General features: G+C 35.9%; 1 protein-coding gene across 6 annotated transcripts in view; it reads right to left on the bottom strand.

Annotated features, from left to right (window-relative positions):
- Nucleotides 1-294: 294 nt before the first annotated feature.
- PUM2 (pumilio RNA binding family member 2) overlaps nt 295-23,811 on the bottom strand; it is an 80,583-nt gene continuing 57,066 nt past the window's right edge. For 4 of the 6 annotated variants that reach the window (XM_008060130.2, XM_008060132.2, XM_021713411.1 and 1 more), the window contains 8 exons: nt 17,607-17,871; nt 15,073-15,202; nt 13,030-13,164; nt 8,267-8,404; nt 6,671-6,796; nt 6,005-6,126; nt 5,045-5,237; nt 295-3,283 (listed from right to left, as the gene is read on the bottom strand). In XM_008060130.2, coding sequence (XP_008058321.1) covers nt 3,152-3,283; nt 5,045-5,237; nt 6,005-6,126; nt 6,671-6,796; nt 8,267-8,404; nt 13,030-13,164; nt 15,073-15,202; nt 17,607-17,871 — 1,241 coding nt within the window. In that variant the 3' untranslated portion in view covers nt 295-3,151. The remainder of the gene's footprint in view (nt 3,284-5,044; nt 5,238-6,004; nt 6,127-6,670; nt 6,797-8,266; nt 8,405-13,029; nt 13,165-15,072; nt 15,203-17,606; nt 17,872-23,811) is intronic. The other 2 variants (XM_021713412.1, XM_008060131.2) reach the window with 1 other exon arrangement.

The raw sequence follows: 23,811 nt of genomic DNA, 5'->3' as shown, positions 1-23,811 counted from the left end.
TGTGGCAGCGCATGCCTGTAATTCCAGCTACTTGGAAGGCTGAGGTGGAAGGATCGCCGGAGCCCAGCAGGTCGAGGCTGCAGTGGCAGGGAGCGGCCACTGCACTCCAGTCTGGGCGACAGAGTGAGACTCCAACTCAAAAAAAAAAAAAAAAAAAAGATGGAATTAATACATCAGAGAATTCAGTCACTCCAGAATAGCACCCATGTGACAAAAATATTTTTGTTTTCCTTAAGTCAGACTAAACTTGAATGGGAAATCTTAGTTGTAATTGAGGTACAGAGGGGTGTTTTATCTAGAGAAAAACACAAGACCAGGTTTATTTCATACAATGTTATTCACACAATTTTCATTTTCTAATTTATACATAATATACAAAGAAGTGAAGTTAACATTATTTCATATGAACCAATAAGAGCCAGGACTTAGACATAACTGGTCCAGAAACAATCCATATCAAAAGGAGACACTCAAGAGGAAAGCCTAGGTGGTTCTGCCCAATTAAATGTCTTTATTCCAAAATGTTATTTTCAAATTTTACCAAAATTTCATGCCAACTTACTAAAAGGTAAAATAGGGGTGGGCACCAAAAATGGCAGATAATAAAACTTCTACGAGAACAGGTACTATTCTAGAATAGGCCTAGAAGTATTGAGAAGATTTGGGTTGTCAGCACTGGGACACATGGAAATGCCAGAACCCCAAGAAGAGGTGTTTCCCAGTGTAATGTTCTCTAGAGCTTGTCATTTCCTAAATTTGCAGAGATAACTGCCTGTGCCAACAGAGGACAAGGATGGAAGACGACTAGGAATTCAACTGTACAAAGACAGGAAAGTCTACCATCTCCAACAAGAACAGCTTTGAACCTGAAACAATGAGCTGATACTGGGAACAAAAGTTCAACATGGGGTCAAGACACTCTGAGGCTAGCAAAACAAAGTAGGAAAGGGTGGAGAAAGTAGCATGGGTGGGTAAAAAAGCACTGCTACCATGACCGGACATGCTGATGACCCGGTGTGACTATGAGAAGGAAAAGACAATGGTTGGATTCAATGGCCTCACCAAGGAATGCTGGGTTAGAAAACTAGAATAACTCAACATCAAACATGCAAAAGTATGCCTGGCACTCTAAACTTTATGCCATTACTTTTAGGTTCATAATATGAACAGCTAAATGGTAAAATCTTTATAGTCTACATTGTGTTCAGAAGATTTCTTCTGTAGACCTAGGAAAATATCCTTTCCATGTTCAACTGAGAGGGAGAGCATGTTCATTTTTGTTCAACACTAAATGTTAAGTGGGTCAACATAAGTTCATACAAAATACTGACTTCAACAAAATACAAAGCACTTTCTTTTATCTTTCAGAAACTGAATATACACAGCAAGTTTTTTTTCCAAAATATTTTCATAGGCAAAGGCTTAAAAACGATTTTAATTATACACATATGGTCACAATTTTGCCTTAAAAAGATTGTTGGGAAATGTACATAAGGCCGCTTGTAAATGTACATCGTGTTACTGTTATGTCTTATGTTCAGAGGAAAAAAATGTTATCATACAGATTTGCTCTTACTTGGGAGTAGGCTATTCAAAAATACAGTACTCTTCTGTACAAAGAAAAAAGTCACATCACATTTAGTAAGATGGAAAAAAGCATTGGCCTCCACGGTAACCAAGTATCTCAGTCCAATACTTTCTATTATGCACAATACCCTGACTTCAATTGAAAGTGATCGAAATCCTAGCGTGTCCATATTAACAGAGTCAACAACTATGTTATAAAACAAAATGTTTCTCACAATAAAAAAAAGAAAGCTGGTTCATACTTCTGAAACCATATAAAGATAAAAAATTTTTAAAAAATCACTCTCGATTTGGAGAAATAAATTTACATTATACAACACTATATTGCCAGGTCAAAGAGGGCAGGGACGTAAATGTACACTAAAATGCAAATGTTTCCCAAAGAGATAAATTTCATTTACAGCATGAAGGTTTACAAATGTACACCTGTACAACCAAGGAAAGCATCACTACTAAATTAGCAAGGCTTTTATAATAAACATTGAAACAAGATTTTCTTTCAAGGTGTAAACTTACATCTATTACTACACACACAATGCATATATTTATAGAAAGCAAAAAGAGCTATCTGAATATGTGATCATGCTTAAATGTCGAGCTATCAAATTCACTTTTAAGTGGCCCCTTTTCACCTATCTGGTTCCTACTTTCTGCAGCTACTATGAAAAAGCAAAATAAAACTCAACACTTCCTCAACATATCTCTGTAATTCTGTAAGCAAAACAAAATACAAATTTCCACTCTTTCTCATTGCAAACCAAACTGAAAAGTTAATATGTGATTTAACTTTTCATTCAGTGCACTTTAACTGGATGGAAGTGTCACCATGATTTTGTTTTTTCTAAGCCTTCAACAATTACATATGTAAGTATTTACAATATTTCTGCACATTGCCAGAGACATTTTAGGGCAGTTATTTGTATTAAAATCACACCTACTGTAAATAATTTCATCTCAAATCATTTTATTCGCCTTACTTGCTTTGTCTTTACTTGCATGATAGTTTGTGAATTACCAAAATACAACTTAACTTTCTCTCTTTAAAATATTAATAATATTTATGCAGTTGATTGTTAATCTGATATAAAAAGCTTTCACGCAAAGAAAAAAAATAAGGCCTATAATTCTATATACATCTCTATAAACCTGTTGTGCTATGGGGTTGTAGACCTACCAGACTGCAAGCCAGTTTATTAAAAGAATACTGTACTTTTTCCTTTAAAAACTATTTTTGTGACTTTACAAGGTAAAAATTTACAAAATATGTGACAGTATTTTTTTTTTTTGATACAGTTACATCATATACAAGCATTCTGTGCTTTGCCAGCAATTCAATCTGATAGGTCTCTACTCAGGGCTGAATATAATTTATAGTTCACCACCCCCACCCCCCAAATATACACAAGAACCTTAAAAAAATTTACAAATGGATGAATAAAGTCAATAAATAGTTTCACTTTAAAAAAAAATTTGAAGATTCATAGTTGAGTTGTGTTTTGATAATTCACAAAAGAAACATTCTTTTCACATGGTTAAATCATCTTTCTTGTCTTGTTCCTGTAATTTACAGCATTCCATTTGGTGGTCCTCCAATAGGTCCTAGATCTGGGCTATTTTTCAAATAATATTTTTCCAACTTGGCCAGTATATGCTTTCCGTATGTGTATTTGCGCAAAGTAGTAATGTGAGGTCGAATCTGAAAAACAAATAATCTGCTTAGAAAATCTAAGTTTAGTTCCTTATTTCCTTTAAAAAAGCATATGTGTTATTTAGACGGATAAATGCAACTCAAAATTTTAAATCCAAAGAAAGCTACTTTTTGCAAAAGTAGCTCTGATTCACTCAATCTCTCCAAACATATGCTGTCAACACTGTTCAATGAATAAACACTACTTCTAAACTATGTCACATGCAGAGGCTCCAAACATAGCAGGAAAGTTACCCAGCAATTCCACATTTGAGTGTATTCTACAAAACAATCATGCATAGATTTTCATATAAAGCACCACTTATAATAATTAAACAAGTAGGAACAATCCAAATGTCATAAATACAATACTGGTGACATACATATTGTAGCTGTTAAAAATATGATTGAAATTTTTTAGTATGTACTACTTTAAAGTAGAAATATCAGGCCGGGTGTGGTGGTTTGTATCTGTAATCCCAGCAGTTTGGGAGGCATAGGTGAGTGAATTGCCTGAGTTCAGTGGTTCGAGATCAGCCCGGGCAACTTGGTGAGACCTTGTCTCTACAATAAATCAAAAAATTAGCCAGGTGTGATGGCATGTGTCTGTAGTTCCAGTTACTTGGAAGGCTGAGGTGGAAGGATAGCCTAAGCCCAGCAGGTTGAGGTAGCAGTGGCCATGAGTGTGCCACTGCAACTCCAGTCTCGGAGACAAAGTGACTCAAAAAGAAAAAAATAGTAAAAATATTAAATTAAAATAACAGGCAGAAAATTTAGTACATCAAAAGTGCTGAAGAATAAATTTTAAAAATCAGAAGCCAAAACACCTTAATGGTTTGAATAATCTTAGGAGATTTTCTTTCTACAAAAGGAGATTTTCTTTCTACAAAAGGAGAGGTCATAAAGGGGTTATACACTTTGTTCCATGTTCGCTAATAAATAAACTTAGATAAAGATCAAGTTAAGTATTAAAGTGTTTCTTTCAGTGTTCCCTGTAACAATGTTTTCCTATTGAAATTAATGACTTCTTAAAAGAATCATTAGATTTTAAGGAGGAGGATACAGAGAGAAAATAGCTAAGGAAAACTATAATGAGGAGTTATTACTACCTGAAAAAAAAAATCATGTCAAAACAAAATTAGGTTAAAATTCAATATTTAACTTATTCATTATGGTAAATCAGTTTGCTCTCCGTACCTGTGAATTCAACCGTCAACCAAAAAATACATACATACATATATATGCATGTATATATACACAAAACATGGTTAAGTTTGTACTAAAAACACCCCTGCAAAAATTCCCCATCATCAAATACAGTATAACAACTATCTACACAGCATTTACATTGTAGAAAGTATTACAAGTAATCTTAAGATAATTTAAAGCATAACCAGAGAATGTGCATAGGATATATGTAAATATAATGCCACCTTACAAGTACATAAGAGACTTGAACATCCATGAATTTGGTTATGCGAGTGAGTTGGGTCCTGGAACCAGTCCCCTATGGATGCTGAGGGACAACTGTATACTTAAATAAGACAGGGGAAGAACGAACAATGCAAAACATAGGTAAACAGGTAAGTGCACGCAATTACCTTAAGAATTTAAAAGAAGGGGAAACCATACCAGCATCTGCCAAAAGTTATCCAATCTTAATTTTTTTCTGTAGCTATATGAGAAAATTAAAACCTAAGGAAAGTTAAATGGTTAGCTCAATCACACAAATAGAGTTAATCTACTTAAGTGTTATATTACCTACATTACCTTGTGCATGATTATTTTTCTCTGAGCAGGTTCAGCCATATCAATCATCTTTTGAACCACATAATTAGCATACTGGTCCTTCATCATGGTGTATAAGGCACTGTGAGGACCATCATTCTGGCAGCAAACCTCATCAATCAATAAAGCTCTTTCAGCACGGGAGGCATGTGTAACACACTTTTCTACTACATTGCTAAAAATTGAAGCAAATAAAGAATATCTTGTTACTTTTTCCTTTAATCAAAATTTCCTTGACTTTATTAGAAAACAGGAGTCAATAAGGGTTTCTCTAGTATTACAATTATCATTCTAACAGAAATTGGTATTATAGAACCACCCTCATATTTTGATATCCACAAGTTTAATCATGAGCATCTAAAAAATTTCAAAAAACGAAAACTAGATCATAAATAAGTTCTGACACTTTCAGGAACATTTACACATTAAACCTGCAATTTGGCCGAGTGTGGTGGCTCATGCCTATAATCCCAGCACTTTGGGAGGCTGAGATGAGAGGATTGCCAGAGCTCACACCTCTACAATAAATCAAAAAATTAGCTAGGTGTGGTGGCACATGCCTGTAGCTCCAGCTACTTGGAAGGCTGAGGCAGAAGGCTCGCCTGAGCCCAGTAGGTCGAGGCTGCCGTGGCTGTTCGCATGCCATTGCACTCCAGCCTGGGTGACAGAGTGAGACTCCAACTCAAAAAACAAACAAACGCCCTGCAATTCATCCCAGGACTTACAAAAAATTATCTTTAAATACAGATTTCAATAATAGATATATGTAGGTAAAACAAATATGTTATGCAGGTTTAAAAAAATATAAAAGCAATGTTCTGTGTTCTTTCTAATGCCACAAAAAAAGATTATACTTCAAAATGCTTTATATGTATTTCCATGTTTACTAACAAAAGCCAAGGAATTGAAAAAACCCACAGAATTAGAAAATAATCACAATACCTGGCAAATTTGTGTTGACTCAGGGCTAAAACTTTCCCTCTGATTTCAGAAACAATTTTGCTCTTGTCTTCAGGTCGACCATGTTCCAGGACATGCTGAATAACATAATTGCCATACTGATCCTAAGGACAGATATTTAAAAATTACTTTCCTCAAGCCATTCTTTAAAACCGATTATTCATTTTAAAAAAGTTAATCATCAGCCGGGCTCGGTGGCTCAGCCTGTAATCCCAGCACTTTGGGAGGCTGAGGTGAATGGACTGCCTGAGCCCGCAGGTTCGAGACCCGCCTGGGCAACTTGGCGAGACCTCATCTCTACAATAAATCAAAAATTAGCTGGGCGTGGTAGTGCACGCCTGTAGTTCCAGCTACTTGGAAGGCTGAGGCAGAAGGATCGCCGGAGCCCAGCAGGTTGAGGCTGCGGTGGCCGGGAGCGGCCACTGCATTCCAGTCTGGGTGACAGAGAGAGACTCCAACTCAAAAAAATAAAAATAAAAATAAAGAAGCTAATCATTTTGCCTAAAAATATAGTAGTATTTAGGGAGAATACAACAGGCTTTTGTCTCACTGTTTCTATAGAATGTTTAAACATCAAATCACTAACTTTAAAAATCAGAACAATTTCCAAAATTTTATAAACATTTCGAGTTATTAGATAATTTATACCTGTACCAACTGCTCTGTATGTTGGTGGAGTTCTTCTAAGATAGGTAAGGTCTGTTCTGCAGTGCAGTGCTCTAGGATGCGCTGAATTACTCTGCAGCCATAAGGATGAGTTGAGAGCACAAATACCTAAAAAGAACCAGAAGAATTAACATTTGCATTGTTTTCCATTTTTGAACAGTTCTATGAAGCAGATAGGTCTTTGCCAATACCTAGAATTAGTTTAAAATAGAAGGGGGATGGAGTCACATTTATTTATTTTTAATTTTTGAGTCTGGCTCTCACTCTGACACCTAGGCTGGAGTACTCTGGCATGGTCCTGGCTACCTGCAGGCTCAAACCTCCAGGCTCAGCAATTCCTCTGCCTCAGCCTCCTGAGTAGCTGAGACTACAGGGGTGCCTCATCACACCCAGTTAATTTTTTTTATTTTGTTATAGAGATGAGGTCTCACTATGTTGCACAGACTGATCCTGCACTTCTGGACTCAAGCAATCCTCTCACCTCAGCCTCCCAAAGTGCTGGTGTGAGCCATCATTCCAGGCATGGAGTCACATTTAATATAAACACCATCATGTTAGCAAAGACTGGAATGAGGAAATAAGAGAGTGCTTAATTTAAGAGCTAAAGATATATATATTTAAAATTATTTTGGAGAGGCTAGGCGTGGTGACTCACACTTATAATCCCAGCACTTTGGAAGGGAGAGGCAAGAGAACTGTCTGAGCCCACAGGTTTGAGACCAGAATGGGCAACTTAGTGAGACCGTCTCTCTATAATAATTCAAAAAATTAGCTGGGCATAATGGCATGCACTTGGGGCTCCAGCTACTTGGAAGGCTGAGGCAAAAGGATCACCTGAGCCCAGCAAATTGGGGCTGAGGTTGCTGTGAGCATGCCACTCTACCCCAGTCTGGGAAACAGCAGAGTGAGACTCCAATTCAAAATAAATAATAATGATAACAATAACAATAATAGTAAAATTAAAACTAAATAATTTTGTAGAGATGAGGTCTCACTCTATTACCCAGGCTGTTCTTGAACCCCTGGACTCAAGTCATTCTCGCACCTCAACATCCCGAAGTGCTAGGATTACAGGTGTGAGCCACCACATCTGGCAAGAGCTAAAGATATTTTGATCAACAGGAACCTAACCAGAAAACTGAGGGTAGGTAATAATGGAAATGAATGGCTGAAAAGAGGAAGGGTAGTTTAGCACTTAATTAAGAGCTATTAATTACTATGCATCAGTTACAAATTGCATTGTATCTTCTTCTTATACATTTTTAAGCCTCTTCCCTTCTCCTCTCTCTAAGGAGATTTCTAAAACATTGTTGGGCATAAATAAAAGATTATTCTAACAGTGATTACCTTTTTTTCTTAAAGTAATGTGATTAAACTCGTATTTCTATGTTTTGCAGATTCAACAACAAAAAAGAAGCGAACTACTGACTTTACTAAAGAAGAAATTAATGCACATTTACTCTCGTCTCCTATTTCTGTATGCAAGTGCTGGGTACTATCTTGTAACTTATGAAAAATGTGTCTGTATTCAAAATTCCAAAATAATGCCCTAACAAATAAGCCAAAATACAATCTTACTTGTCCCTTGAAAGCATCAATGATGAACTGCAGTGACTGTGGCTGAACACATTCAATACATTTTTGTACAACATGGTTTCCATTCTGATCTTTCACACATTTGAGTACATGACCATCCAGTTCCTTTACCATTTCACTCTGCAAAAGAGAATATGCCATTTAAATAATTATCTCATCAAACAACATAACTGAGTTAAAAATTAAAAACACTGAGATAAAAATAAAAATAAAAAATATCATTTCCTGTTTGAAAATTTTTCAATGATAATTTTGATATAATTCTTCCTTGAAGTATGATTAGCAGAAATCACTAAAATTCAAAATTACTAAAACATATTACAGGATAATGAAATTGGGACACGTTAAAGTAACCTAGTAATGCTGCATTTGCTATATTTAAACTGTCTTTATTGTGTATATCATCCACTAATCTTTCTCAGCTAGTAACTAATATAACGAATTCAAAATTCTACCTCACTTAGCATCTCCCTCATAAATGAATTATTATCATTAATATTATTATTATTTTTTTGAGTTGGAGTCTCACTCTGTCACCCAGACTGGAGTGCAGTGGCCGCTCCCAGCCATGGCAGCCTCGACCTGCTGGGCTCCAGCGATCCTTCCGCATCAGCCTTCCAAGTAGCTGGAACTACAGGTGCACGCTACCACGCCCAGCTAATTTTTGATTTATTGTAGAGATGAGGTCTCACCAAGTTGCCCAGGTGGGTCTCGAACCCGTGGGCTCAGACGATCCACTCACCTCAGCCTCCCAAAGGCACGGGATTACAGGCTGAGCCACCGAGCCCGAAAATTTTTTTTTTTTTTTTTTTTTGAGTTGGAGTCTCACTCTGTTGCCCAGACTGGAGTGCAGTGGCCGCTCCCGGCCACCGCAGCCTCGACCTGCTGGGCTCCGGCGATCCTTCCGCCTCAGCCTTCCAAGTAGCCAGAACTACAGGTGTGCACTACCACGTCTGGCTGATTTTTTTGATTTATTGTAGAGATGAGGTCTCGCTGCCCAGGCGGATCTCGAACCCACGGGCTCAGGCAATCCACTCACCTCAGCCTCCCAAAGGCGCGGGATTACAGGCTGAGCCACCAAGCCCGGTTTCTTTGTACTTCTTTAATGCTCTTATAAAACTTATTTCATGTAGCTTTTAATACTGACACAATAATCTGTGTACCTTACTAATACAATAAAAATAATACTGTAGAGGAATGGAATATACATACTCAGTGTATCTTAAAATACCTTTTATCCAAAGAACTCTCAACTACATTCTGACATTAACAGAGGAGGAATTCTTTTAAGTGAAGCTATAATACCGATTAGGTATAAACAAAAATGGACTAAATTACAAAATAAAGCATATTTAAGAATCCAAATGAAGAATAACATTATTCATTAACTGGTTCACCTATGACTTACACCCAATGCTTTATATTTTTAAATACCAAAGATACTTTAACTATCTTTTTTTTTATTTGCAAAAGATATATCTGATGAAAGAACGTTTTCCAAAATATACAAAGGATTATGGACACCCTATTATAAGAAATATTCAGATGCCATATAAGCATAACAAAATTGATTCAAAGATAAAATTTCAGTAGGGAATGGTAAATTAAAACAAGGAGATGCCTACCAGGATAGTCAGAATCCAAAACACCCACCAAACAATGCAGATGATGTAGAGGAACAGAAACCATAATACCGTAAGAAACGAATTGGCAGTAGCCAGTAACTGCCAGGGAGTAGGGGAAGCACATAACATCAACAAAGGTTAACTATCTTTAAAATGTTTATACCAGCTTGAGACTTGAGGCAGAGAAGTTCCACGCTTTTAAATAATCAAATTTGTTTATCTGTCTCTATTTGCGATGTATCTTCAAATTGTGGCGTATCTTCAAATTATTCTATTATTTTAATTCTGAAATTTACTTTCATAGTACAAGAGTCAAAGATAATCTCTAAACTACCATTACCTTTTAATAAATAATTATTTCCTTCACTGTTATTATGTTCTCGTAATATACAAATCATGCATGCAGAAAATGGTAGCTACCTGGGGTTACAAATTCCACATTAAAAGCCCATTTAATCTTATATAAGAACCCAACTAATTACTGTTGCTTCACAGTATATTTTAAAATTCTGGTGGGTCAGCATTTATCCTCATCTTCTATTTTCAATATTCTTGTTTATTTCAAATATTCAAAAAACTTAAGTTACCCCAAAAAAGATCCAAGAAAACACTGTTGGAATTGCATTAGACCTTTTTATTGACTTAAAATATTCAGACTTTCCATTCAAGAACAGTATAGTTCTCACTCTCGGTCTCTCTTTCTCTCTCTCTGTCGCTCTCTCCCTCTCTGCAGCTCTCGCCCCGCCTCTCTCCCACTTCCTCTCTCTCTCTTACTCTCTCTCTTTTTCTTTTTTCCCGTTACTGATCCCCTCTGTAACAGCCGCTTTAATAAATCTCTTGGTCCTGGCAAAAAAAAAAAAGAACATAGTATATTTCTCATTTATTTTATGCGTTTTCCTTCCTCTCAAAAAATTTATAAATTTTGTTAAGAGGACTCTTAGGTTACTTTCTGCTGAGTTAGATTTTTAAAATACATATATATTACACACACATACATAATTGGCATACAGTAATCTGCTTTTTTTTTTTTTTGAGTAGGAGGCTCACTTTGCAGCCCAGGCTGAAGTGTTATGACACGCTCATGGCCATCTCAGCCTTCACTTGCTGGGCTCAGGTGATCCTTCCACCTCAGCCTTCCAAGTAGCTGGAACTATAGTACAGGCACATGCCACCATGCCCAGCTGGTTATTATTTTTTATTTATTGTAGAGACGAAGTCTCGTCAAGTTGTCCAGGCTGGTCTTGAACCCTGAGCTCAGGCAATTCTCTCACCTCAGCCTCCCAAAGTGCTGGGATTACAAGCATGAGCCACCATGTCCGGTTGATGCTATTGTTTTAAAAAATGTTATTCTTGGTTGGGCACAGTGGCTCGTGCCTGTAATCCCAGCACTTTAAGAAGCTGAGGCAGGAGGACTGCTTGAGCCCGGGAGATCAAGACAAGCCTAGGCAATACAATAAGAATTCGTTTCTACAACAAAACAGAACAAACAAAAAACAAAACAGGGCATGGTGGGGCATGCCTTTAATTCCAGCTGTTCAGGAGGCTGAAGCAGAAGGAATGCCTGAGCACAGGAGGTCCAAGCTGTGGTAAGTCCTGATAGTGGCACTATCCTCAACCTGAGTAACAAGTGAGATGACTCAAAAAAAAAAAAAAGATTTTTATAATAGAACCATTAGACATAATACAAATAAGTATTAAAATACAATGCATTCTGATTTCAGAAAATCAAATAAGTGATAGCAAAAATATCCATCATTTAGTATTCTGCTTGCCACAAACCAGGTGCACAAATATCTTCATTTAGAAACAATCTGCTTTGTAACTTTAATTAGTAATGCGCCATTTAAGACATATTTCAAACAAATTTTAGTCTCTGTAGAAATATTTAACCCTGTGTACTCAGAGATACCTTGCAGATCACCGACCAGTAATTTGACCACACTTTTTAAAGAAACAGTGAAAAATGAATCACTTCATATTAAATAGTATAGGCATTAGAACCAATTATTTTATTGTAATGATATTTGATTTATAATGGAATTTTGGACTCATTGAGGAACTTGTTTATGACAAAACATAAATAAAAATTTTATATCTTGTATTTTTCTAATGTGTGAAAGTCACCGACATGCAATGCAGGTTCACTGATACATACTGTAGAACAGTAATTTGTTTGGCATCTTCCAAACAAATTACTATTTTTCTATTCGAGCAGACAATATAGTCTCGTTTTCTTTCTCCTACATTAATGATATGTAATTTATTGTCTGGTCTGTTGTTCGAAGACAATGTGGAAGGATGCACTTATGATTCCTGAAAACCACTTCTCAACTGATCAATCCTTCAATATGATCTGCTTTCAACTTCAAAAGTCTCTTTTTCTTGAGTCAGAGTCTCACTCTGTTGAAAAGGTTGGAGTACAGTGACACGCTCCTGGCCACTGCAGCTTTGACCTGCTGGGCTCAGGCGACCCTTCTGCTTCAGCCTTCCAAGTAGCTGGAACCACAAGTGTGTGCCACCATACCCGACTAATATTTTTGATTTACCATAAAGACGAGGCCTTGCCATGTTGCCCAGGCTGGCCTTGAATCCCTGGACTCAGGCAATTCTCTCGCCTCGGCCTCCCAAAGTGCTGGGATTACAGGCTTGAGCCACTGCACCTAGCTGAAAGTCTCTTTCTTTTAAGGCTAGTAACTTGCTTATTTGTCTTTTCAAGTTATGCCATATGATACAAAAGGTATGCCCTTCAGCTGTCTTTCTTATACAAACACCCTTTATCACTACCTTTTGTTACAAAGAAGTATCAGCACCACTGTGAAACCACTTCATACATTCTCTATGTGACCCCAGCTGATACTTTTTAACCTATATCTCAGAATATATTCCACCGCTATTTGCTTTTTTCCGCAATTTGAATGGAAAACTTCAAGGAAACATACATTTTTAAAAAATTTACACTTGCATACGTTTGTCTTGTATAATCACCAGCAATCTCTTTATGTCCCCCCTCACATTCAATGCAAAAGGTTCAATCATTTCACTTCAAGATTAATCTAAGATTAAAATAAATAGTAATTTAAAAATTGAATAAAGTAATGCAAAAATGTTGTCTTAACTTACAATTACCTGCTGGTCAGATGAAATAGACTCTAATGCTTTCTGAATAACACGGCAGCCATACATCTGCAAGGCTAAGGGTAGAACATGACCACGAATACGAGTAGCCAGGGCTAATTTTTGATCCAAACTCCCAAACTGACAGAAAAGAACATGATGTCAGTAAAAAGTGACCTTAATATTATTTTGCTAAATTTGAACATGACAATGTTACAGTCTATGCAAACCTATTTTTAAAATACCACTTTTGGTAATTATGTAGGAAAGAGGTACTTATGCTACAAGCTACTTAAAGTAGGCCCAGATATGTTTGCAACAATTTTATAACTTCTTTTCAGTTAAGTCACACATCTAAAATTTCCTTGTTACTAATATTAACACCTCTTAAACCACCTTTAAAAGTAACATTCTTTAAAAATAATAAACTTCATTTCTAACAACAAAACCTGTCATCTTTGAAGTATGCTCATGTATTAAAAGCTTTTTGGTGATAAAATACATATACTCCATTAAATGCCAGTTTAACCATTGCTAAGTATGTAATTCAGTAGCCTTAATGATATTCACACTGTTATGCAACCATCATCTCTATGTGTTTCCAAATCTGTTCCATAACCTCAAACTGAAATACTATACCCATTAAACAGTAACCGCATATTCCACTCTTTCTCTAGCCCTTGGTATGCCCTAATCTACTTTATGCCTCTATGAATTTGCTATTTTAGACATGTCATATTAGTGAATTCCTATTGTTTGTCTTTTTGTATCTAGCTTATTTCACCTAGGTTAATCTTTCAAGGTCATTCATCATGTAGCATGTATAAACTTCATTTATTTCTATGGCTGAATAATATTCCATCTCATATATGAATACCATTTGTATGTATCTATTTATTTGGTGACGGACAATTGGGTTACTTTTACCTTCTGACCACCGTGAACAATGGCGTAACGAATACTGGTGTTCAAGTTCCTGTTTTCTTTTTTTTTTTTGAGTTGGAGTCTCACTCTGTCGCCTAGACTGGAGTGCAGTGGCCGCTCCCGGCCACTGCAACCTCGACCTGCTGGGCTCAGCCTTCCAAGTAGCTGAACTACAGGCGCCCGCTACCACGCCCGGCTAATTGTTTGATTTACTGTAGAGATGAGGTCTCACCAAGTTGCCCAGGCGGATCTCGAACCCGCGGGCTCAGGGAATCCACTCAACTCAGCCTCCCAAAGCACGGGATTACAGGCTGAGCCACCGAGCCTGGCTAAGTTCCTGTTTTCAATTCACTCGAATATACATCTAGATGGAAAATCGCAAGGTTGCATGGTAATTCAATATTGAGTTTTCTGAGGAGCTGCCAAACTGTTTTCCACAGTGGCTACACCATTTTACATTTCCTCCAGCAATGTGGAAGGGTTCAGATTTCTCCACAGCCTCACGCACATGCACCCCCCCTTTTTTAATTACAGCCATTCTAGTAGGTTTAAAGTGATATCTCATTGCAATGTTGATTTACAATTTCCTAATAACTAAAAACAATAAGCATATTTTCATGGCTTATTGACCATCTGTATTAGCTTCTATGGAGAAGTGTCTATTTAAGTCCTTTCTATTTTTTAATTGAGTTGTCCATTTTCTTGTTGTTTACTTTTAGAAATTCTTTATATATTCTGAATATAAAAGTTTTACCAGAAGTATGATTTGTAAGTATTTTCTCCCAGGCTTATATAATTTAAATGAAAATGACTGCTACCAACTTTCAGAGATTTTCATAGCATTAACTACACAGCTGGAGGAGTACAGAGGTGTCAAAAAAATGTACACACATTTTAAGAGATGTTATCTATGGATTACTTTTCAAAGATGAATTAAACTACGGCAGCAATATGTAGTATGACATCTGCTCAATTGTGTTTCTGCCATATTCCTTGATTGTCCTACCTGTTGCATGGTGACATTAGCATTCATTTGATTAATGGCATGTTGAGCTAATGTCACATTTAAAAGGCATATATTTTTTTTTTTGGCACCCCTGTATGGACATATGCATGCATGCTTACCTCAAAAAACTTCTGTATAACATAGTTGCCAAAAACATCCGTCATTAATTGATAGGCTGCTTGTAAAATTTCATTAAATACCATCTGTCGCTCAGCTGGAGTAGCTCGCTCTAGCTTTTGCTGTATGAATCTAGATGGGGAAAAAAAATTTAAATGCCATGACAATAAGTTGAAAACAAGCTCTGCAAAATTGGTATCTCTTGAGTATTACACTCTCCCCTTCCACATATATACCCACATATAAAATTATTTCTGGAACTGTTATAACATCACAGAGCAACATGCTTGTGGTGATGACAGTATAAACAAACCTATGGTGCTGCTGGTGGTATAAAAGTATAGTAAATACAATTATTTCTAATGTATAACACTTGATAATGATAATAACAATGTTATTGTTTATGTATTTACTACACTGCACTTTTTACTGTTATTTGAACATACTCCCTCGAATTATTAAATATAAAATTAGCCAGTCCTGGTGGCTCACACCTGTAATCCCAGCACTTAGGGAGGTGTGGGAGAGAGGACTGCCTGAGCCCACGGGTTTGAGACCAGCCTGGGCAACATGGCAAGACCTGTCTCTACAATAAGTCAAAAAATTAGCTGGGCGTGGTGGCACATGCCTGTAGTTCTAGCTACTTGGAAGGAAAAGGTGGAAAGATTGCCTGAGCCCAGCAGGTTGAGGCTGCAGTGGTGGTGAGCGCACACACTGCACTCCAGCCTGGGCAACAGAATGAGACTCCAACTCAAAAAAACCCTATAAAATGGCTTCAGGCAGGTCCTTCAAAAGGTATTCCAAAAGAAGGCGTTGTTATCACAGAAGATGACAGCTCCATGAGTGTTACTGCCCCTGAAGATCTTCTAGTAGAACAAGATCTGGAGATGAATGACAGTGATACCTGATGATCCTAACCCTATATAGGCTAGTGTGCATATTTGTGCTCTTAATACAAAAAAGTTTTAAGGGAGGCTGAGGTGAGTGGATTGCCTGAGCCCGCGGGTTCGAGACCCGCCTGGGCAGCGAGACCTCATCTCTACAATAAATAAAAAATCAGCCGGGCGTGGTAGCGCATGCCTGTAATTCCGGCTACTCGGAAGGCTGAGGCGGAAGGATCGCCAGAGCCCGGCAGGTCGAGGCTGTGGTGACCGGGAGCGGCCACTGCACTCCAGTCTGGGCGACAGAGTGAGACTCCAACTCAAAAAAAAAAAAAAAAGAAAAAAAAAAGTTTTAAAACATTTTAAATAGGAAAAAAGCAAACAATAAGAATACAAAATATTTTTTTACAGCTGTACAACATGTCTGTTTTAAGCTAAGTGTTATTACAAAAGAATAAGTTAAAAATTAAGTTTATGAATTTTAAAAGTTATAGTAAACTAAAGTTAATTAGTTGAAGAAGCATTTAAAAAATATATTTAGTATAGACTAAGTATACAGTGTTTATAAAGTCTAGAGTAATACACAGTTATGTCATAGTCCTTCATATTCAACTCACCACTCACTCACCCACAGCAAATTCCAATCCTACAAGTTCCATTTATGGTAAGTGCCCTATATGGGCATACCACTTTAAAATCCTTAATACTGTATTTTTGCTGTAACTTTTCTATTGTTTAGATTTTTTAAATAAACAAGTGCCATTTTATTACAACTGCCTACAGTATTCAGTACAGTAACACGCTATGCAAGTTTGTAGCCTAGGAGAAACATATAGCCTAGGTGTGTAGTAGACTATACCATCGATGAAGTTTGTGCAGGTATACTCTACAACTCACACTGAGTACTAGCCTATAAAGCAATACAAAAGCATTTAATGTTGTTTGTTGTTTTTTTTAATGCTATACATCAATGACACTAAGTTCACAAATATAATCAGAGTCAATGTAATGAAAATTACTCAACAGAAAAGCTGTTATAATTTCATTATAAAAATAATTCTCTACTTGGAAGGCTGAGATGGAAGGATTGCCAGAGCCCAGCAATGAGCATGCTACTGCACTTCAGCCTGGGTGACAGAGTAAGACTCCAACTCAAAAAAAACCTCAATGTAGAAAACTGGAAACCATAAAAATAAACGTAAAAATTCATATTTCTATAATTTACCCTAAAAGAAAAATACTATCAAAAGTTAAAAAATAAAATCAATATTAGATTTTAGTTCTTAAAAGTTTCTAACTTTAATGCAGATTAACTAAAAAAAAAACAAAACCTTAAGCTTTTATAGATCTAGTTTTTTTTTTAGTCAGAGTCTTACTCTGTCACCCGGGCTAAAGTGCAGTGGCACACTCACAGTCACAGCAGCCTTGGTCCACTGGGTTCAGGATATCCATCCACCTCAGCCTTCCAAGTAGCTGGAATTACAGGTGTGTACTATTATACCCAGCTAGTTTTTTGATTTACTGTAGAGACAAGGTCTTGCCAAATTGCCAAGGCTGGTCTTGAACCCTTGGATTCCCACCTCCGTCTCCCAAAGTGCTGGGATTATAGGGGTGAGGAAAGGCAGCAATTTATAAAGCAAAATTGAATTACCTACCTAGAACCATGCTGGTCTTGAGAAAACTCAACTATATGCCCAATCAAGTCTCTAAGTTGAAGGTTTGGGAAGCGGTTGTTTCTAAAATCTTCCAATAATCTACTGCGGCCAGAAGGCATAATATCAGACCTGTTATACCGAAGTCGAGAAGGAGGAAAGAGCTGGCTGCTGGAGCTAAATAGACTGGAAGTGCTTGAAGCACTTCGATATTTTGCTTCTGCTCCAGGTGCTGCAGAGATATATCGACCACTACCATTTGTCAGTCCTACAACAAAGCAACTGTGGTCAGCAAATGTTCTTTGACAGTATTCATTAAATAAAAGTTACTTAAACTATAAATGGTATTAAAATAGAAATATTTCACCCCACTAATTCCTACTTATTAAGACAGAAAATTAAAATTGGAGGAGAAAATCTCACACATATATTTCATGTATGTGGCTAAATGAAAAAAAGGAGACACTAGATAACATGAGAAAAACAAACCTGTATTTGTTCTTTGGCAGCTTAGTTTAAAATGTAATTTTAAGATTTAATGTCATATGCAACTCATATCAATACCAGAATACTGAAACCACAAACAAAATTTTCAGTAATATTAACAAGCAAGTTTAAGCAAACTTAGATTTGAAGCCACTGACAGTTTAATTGAAATGCATTCACATTGTTAATGTAATTACATTGAATATTAAATCTGTACTTTTTGCATTAAATCATATATATTTCTATGCAAAGACAATTTCTTAAATTAACCCACTAATTGCTTGAAGTTAAAAAAATCCACAATATTAGATAAAAAAATCTAAATTATACACTAAAGGTTTTAAAAATTTTCATTAAAAATACTTGCCATAGAAACACTATTATCTTGCCAATAAGAAATAGTAATAAATAGCAATTATTATTCCTGAAACCTTAGTCATTCATGACAAATGAATCATATTCCATTCAAAATAAGAAAATAAAAGAGTCAATGGAAACAAAAGCAAATACAAGCAGGAAATCTATTTTTTAAAAATTAGAATCAACACTTTAAAAGTACTTGACAGTGTCCTTTTAAAAAAGAAAACTGTATAGACAATTGTAAAATGTAGATTTAGTAGATCAGAAAAACAAAATCCACTATCAATGCCATGCTATTATATACAAACTCCATATACCATAGTGCTATAAACACAATCCAGGGCACAGGGTATGGATGATTCCAAGGACACACTGTCAGTTCAAAGCTATATACAGGTAGGGATTAAAGGCCAAAAAGAGTAACAAGGACAAAAAGCAGTAAAAGAGTTATAATCCTGGGGGTGAATTGAGTTTCAGCATTCCTTTTTAACTTTCTGTCCCTACTGCTCTAAACTTTACTTTTCTTCATGCACCTACCCATTATACAGCATATCATACATTCATTTTTTTGAAGCCCAAACCCTTCTCCAAAGTAAGTGCCATAAAATTACAACTGTTTACATGCTAGATAGCTAGAGCCTAGAACAATGTCTGGCAGGCAGTAAGTGGGTGCACAATAAATATTTCCCAAATGGCACCTAGAGGGCAGACATTTTATATAGTATCAACTGCCTAAGGTTCAGTCCTGGAATAACTGGTAAAAAGTGTATAATTTAATAAGTCATCTTATAAGTCAGAATCACTAAATTCTTAATTCTTGCTTGTTCCAGTTCTACATAACTATCTCAGCACCCGTGTATGATATCCAAAATGTCAAATCAGTCTTTCAATAGTCTCACTACTGTCAACCCTTTCATTCCACTACCCGTTATTATTTCTATTTATTTAGTTCCAGAACTGTTCACAATAACTAATCACTAGACCAACTGATACTTTAACAATACAATTCAGATGACTTTTACAAATGCCTACTACAATTGGAGCATTATCACACCCTGCACTGCCAGTGGGTTTTCTCTAACATCCTTGCTTTTTCTGTGGGACATGCGTGCTTACCACTCCAATTTGGTTTTTTAAAAAATTGTTTACTTTCTTAATCAGCTGACTTTTAAGATTCACCAATCTGTTTTTAAACACAGCTATTGTATTTTTCCTTTCAAAGGCCAATTTGATGTATATCATTTTATGACAGCATCCTGCTAGAATACATCCTCAAAAATCCTCAAGCTAGTTTTTAAGTCATTATTCCAAACCCATTTCTCACATCAATTTCTAAACAGTACGCTAATTGTAAATACCCTTCCTCTTACTACTCATCACTGCTTATCATTCATTAATCACCATTGTTTATCATTACCTCAAACATAAGATTTAGTATTATCCTTAACACAAATTCAAAACACATACTTACCCCAGAAAATGACTAAGTCACTTTTATTTGGTAACTTCCAAATATCCTATCAATAACCAACAGGAATTTCTGACATATCTAGATTATCTTTGATTTCTATTCTATCAGCTCCCAACACCAAACTCCTGATGAACCCTGTGTATACAACTGTTTAATAATGCTAAACTGCCTTGAATTTAAAAATCTTAGACTTTCAGTTCCAGAAGACCTATTGGTCTTCTCATTCATAAAGTTGAAAAATTCATTTCATATGAGGCTAGGTAACTTCCTTTTTTTTTTTGAGTCAAGGTCTTACTCAGATGCCCAGGCTGGCGTGCAGTAGCCTGACTATCACTTACTGCAGCCTCAATCTCCTGGGCGCAGGTGATCCTTCCACCTCAGCTCAACCTCCTGAGTAGTTGGGACTACAGGCACAGGCAACCACACTCAGCTAATTTTTAAAAATTTTTTGTAAAGATGAGGTCTCGCTTGAATGCCTAGACTGTAAATAAGCATTCAGAACCTAATTTATAGTATACAGAAAACATTTTAAATGTGGTTGTCTAAATAAGTGAAAGCAGATTATCCAAAATCTGTTTGGAGATTGAGAGACATTTTACACAACAATAAGCCTGTGCTCCTTAAAAATGTCAAGGCCATAAAAAACGGAGAAGCTGTTCAAGGTTAAAGACAAAAGCTGTGACAAATGAATGTACTATGTGATCCTCAATTGGATAACAGGCCCACCTCAATCAACCAATACTACTCCTTCCCATTCTCCCTAACATCAGTAAGATAATTGTCAAAGTCTGAATAAAGCTGGCTGATTTGATAGCAGTGTATCAGGTTAACTGTCTGACTTTGATAACTGTGATTATATGAAAGAATATTATTTTCAGGAACCATAGACTGAAGTATTTGTGCAGTTTCCTTTCAAAAGTATCAGGAAAAAAATTGTTTGGCAGGGGAAGGAGGGAGAGAGAATGATAAAGCAAATGTGGCAAAATGGTAATATTTGGAAAATCTAGATGACGGGTATTTTGGAGTTTTCCTAATCACTATTTGAATGAGAATGTATACAGGACACAGAGATCAGTATTATAATTTCACAGATGAAGTCACTATGGTCCAAAAGTGATGTGACATGCAACCACTCAGCTAGAATTCTTAGGTCAGAGTTTAGTTTATCACACAACAGTGTGCTGGCCTTATATGCTATTTACATCTTTCACAAGGACTTTACAATTCTACTAATAGAAAAAAATATGATTTTAAAAGTTTTCATTGATTTCTTTGAGAATTCTATTGTTTTAGAATCCTTCTCTATTTAATGTCAGAAATAAAAAAGATTACAAAATATAGCCATTTCTTGGTTATCAGTGGGGACTGGTTCCAGGATCCCCTTGGGATACCAAAATCTGCAGATGCTCAAGCCTGGCAGTTGGTCCTGTGGAACCCATGGATATAAAAAGTCAGACCTCTGCATTACTTTTTGTTATTTTCCACTCTATTGGGATTTGGAAAGGCAGCTACTCAATGTATCAGACCTATATATTCTTTTAGAAAATATAGATTCCTGAGTTTTACTTAAGGCATTTTGAATTAACCTTTCTGTATAATTTTATTTTAAAAAATCGATTTGAAGGTTAGTCTGATGAAAGAGTTAGAAGACTACTGAATTAGAACCAAAATAGGTTAACACTTCATTTTACAATAGGTTTTCAATTACAAATTTCAAATAACAATAAAAGTCAGATTTTGAGTCCTAAAAAGGGTACAAAACTAACTGTAGGCTACTAGATAAAAGCTAGTTTCAGATTGCAAGGATCTGAAAATCACAATAAATGGGAAGATAACAGATGATTAGATAGCTACAGTAGGCAAAGAATCAAAGATACTGAATGAGTAGCCAGGAAAGGCCTAAAATGAGGACAGTCTATTTTACAGCATTAACCTTAGTCACTTTTAGTCCATAAAGAGATCCACTTAGGACTTTTAGCTCAGTATTTTGTCTGATGACCTTTCAAAAGAAGTATCTGAACATTGAGAGTAGTCTGTAATAGCCATGGATAACTTGACTTACTACTACATATATCTGCCTGTTGCTTGGTGTTAGTTGAAAAATCTAAAGTTGAGATGTGGGGGAAAAACTTTAGAGCGGTGACTCTCAATATACACATGAAATCACCTTGGGATCTTAGTTACATATTTCTCAATACTCACAGTTGACACTATATGCTAGACCTTAAGGATCCACGATATGTAATAAATTTTTGCTGAAAAAGTCAGCTATCTGTAAGCCTAACTCAGTTTAATATCTGCGCTTTAACATTTTCTTGTTATCCTTCTGTACACAGTAACTGTTTTAAAAAGGCATCTACTACGTATTGAATGTTTTGTATTAGACACTAACAGGAATAAAATGGTGTACTGTGTTGTGTCCTCCAAAAAGTAATTAAAAAAAAAATGTTGTAAGCCTCTCAGATGTGGTTAATTTCCTCGATTACATACCCCAAAGTTCTTCCAGCTTCTACCCACTACCAACTGGCTAAGACTTTGAGTTGGAGAACCAGAGGACAGACGGTACAGGGCAGAAATGTGTCCCCTACTAAAAATATGTTCAAATTTTAACCCCTGTACCTGTGAATGTGAGATAATGAGAAATAGAGTCTTTGTAGATATAATCAAGTTAAAATTACATCATACTTGATTAAGGTGGGCTCTATGACTGGTGTTCTCATAAGCAGCGGAAAATTTGGGCAGAGATACACAGGGAGAATGTCATGTGACAACAGAGACAGAAACTGGAATGATACACCTACAAGCCAAGGAAGACCCAGGATTGCCAGCAACCACCAGAAGCTAGGAAGAGGCAAGGAAGGACTATCTCCTAGAGCCTTCAGAGCATGACACCGCCAATACTTTACTTCAGAATTACAGCTTTCTGAACTCTAATTTGAAAATTTCTGTTGTTTGAAGCCACCTAGTAGTAGTAATGTGTTACAGCAACCCTAGAAAATGAATATAAATGTCACTCTTTTTTTTTTAAAAAGAAAATTAATCACATATTAGCTGGAATAATTAATGCTACATGTTTAAATAATACAGTACATCCATACAAATAAAAAGAGACAATATAAACAAAAACATCATTACCATATATTACAATAATTAAAGTTGCAATAAGGCAATATTTCTTTACAGATTAATATATAAATAACTCAAGTGTGGAGTATTTTTATTTTTCAGAATTAAAAAATGTGTTTATTGTTGTATTTAAAGTATACTTCTTTTTATTTATGTTTCTCTAAACTGGTAAGTGCTTGCACTATTATTTTTGATATATTATATTTTTGATATTTTGTGATACATTATTGTAATGCTGCTATATGAGAATATCCTCTTAATCTATGAGACAGATATATCTCCATTTTATTGTCAAGTAACAGTCTTAGAGAAGCTAAATAACTTATGCAAGAAAGCATGGCTAATAACTGGATTACATTTTTGTTTACCACAATGTCTGATTCACTTAAGTGAGACAGTCACTTAAGTTTTCAGTTATACACTGCTATAGTTCCTGGAGAATATGTAATTTCCCATGCCATTTTAAAATCTGCAAATGACTGAAATGACAAGGGGTATAAACTGCATGTAATTTTTCTATTTGTTATTAATAAAACTATATATTTGCTATATAGCACCACAAAAACTTTATTGTGGGAAAAACTAAGGCTACAATGAGTTCAAAAACCAAAGTGATCCTAGTATTATTGTCCACATCTTTTTAAGAGGCTAATATAAAAAGCATAAGCATGTTAAGCGTACTAGCTTAAATTTTATGACAATATGTAAACAAACAAATGCAAACTATAACCCTAAAGTTCTAAAATACAAAATAAAACTCTGTTC

The sequence above is a fragment of the Carlito syrichta genome, unplaced genomic scaffold (genome assembly GCF_000164805.1).
Source record: "Carlito syrichta isolate Samal-C Ts95f unplaced genomic scaffold, Tarsius_syrichta-2.0.1 Scaffold304525, whole genome shotgun sequence".
NCBI lineage: Eukaryota > Metazoa > Chordata > Mammalia > Primates > Tarsiidae > Carlito > Carlito syrichta.
This window is presented reverse-complemented; position numbering and strand designations above follow the sequence as displayed.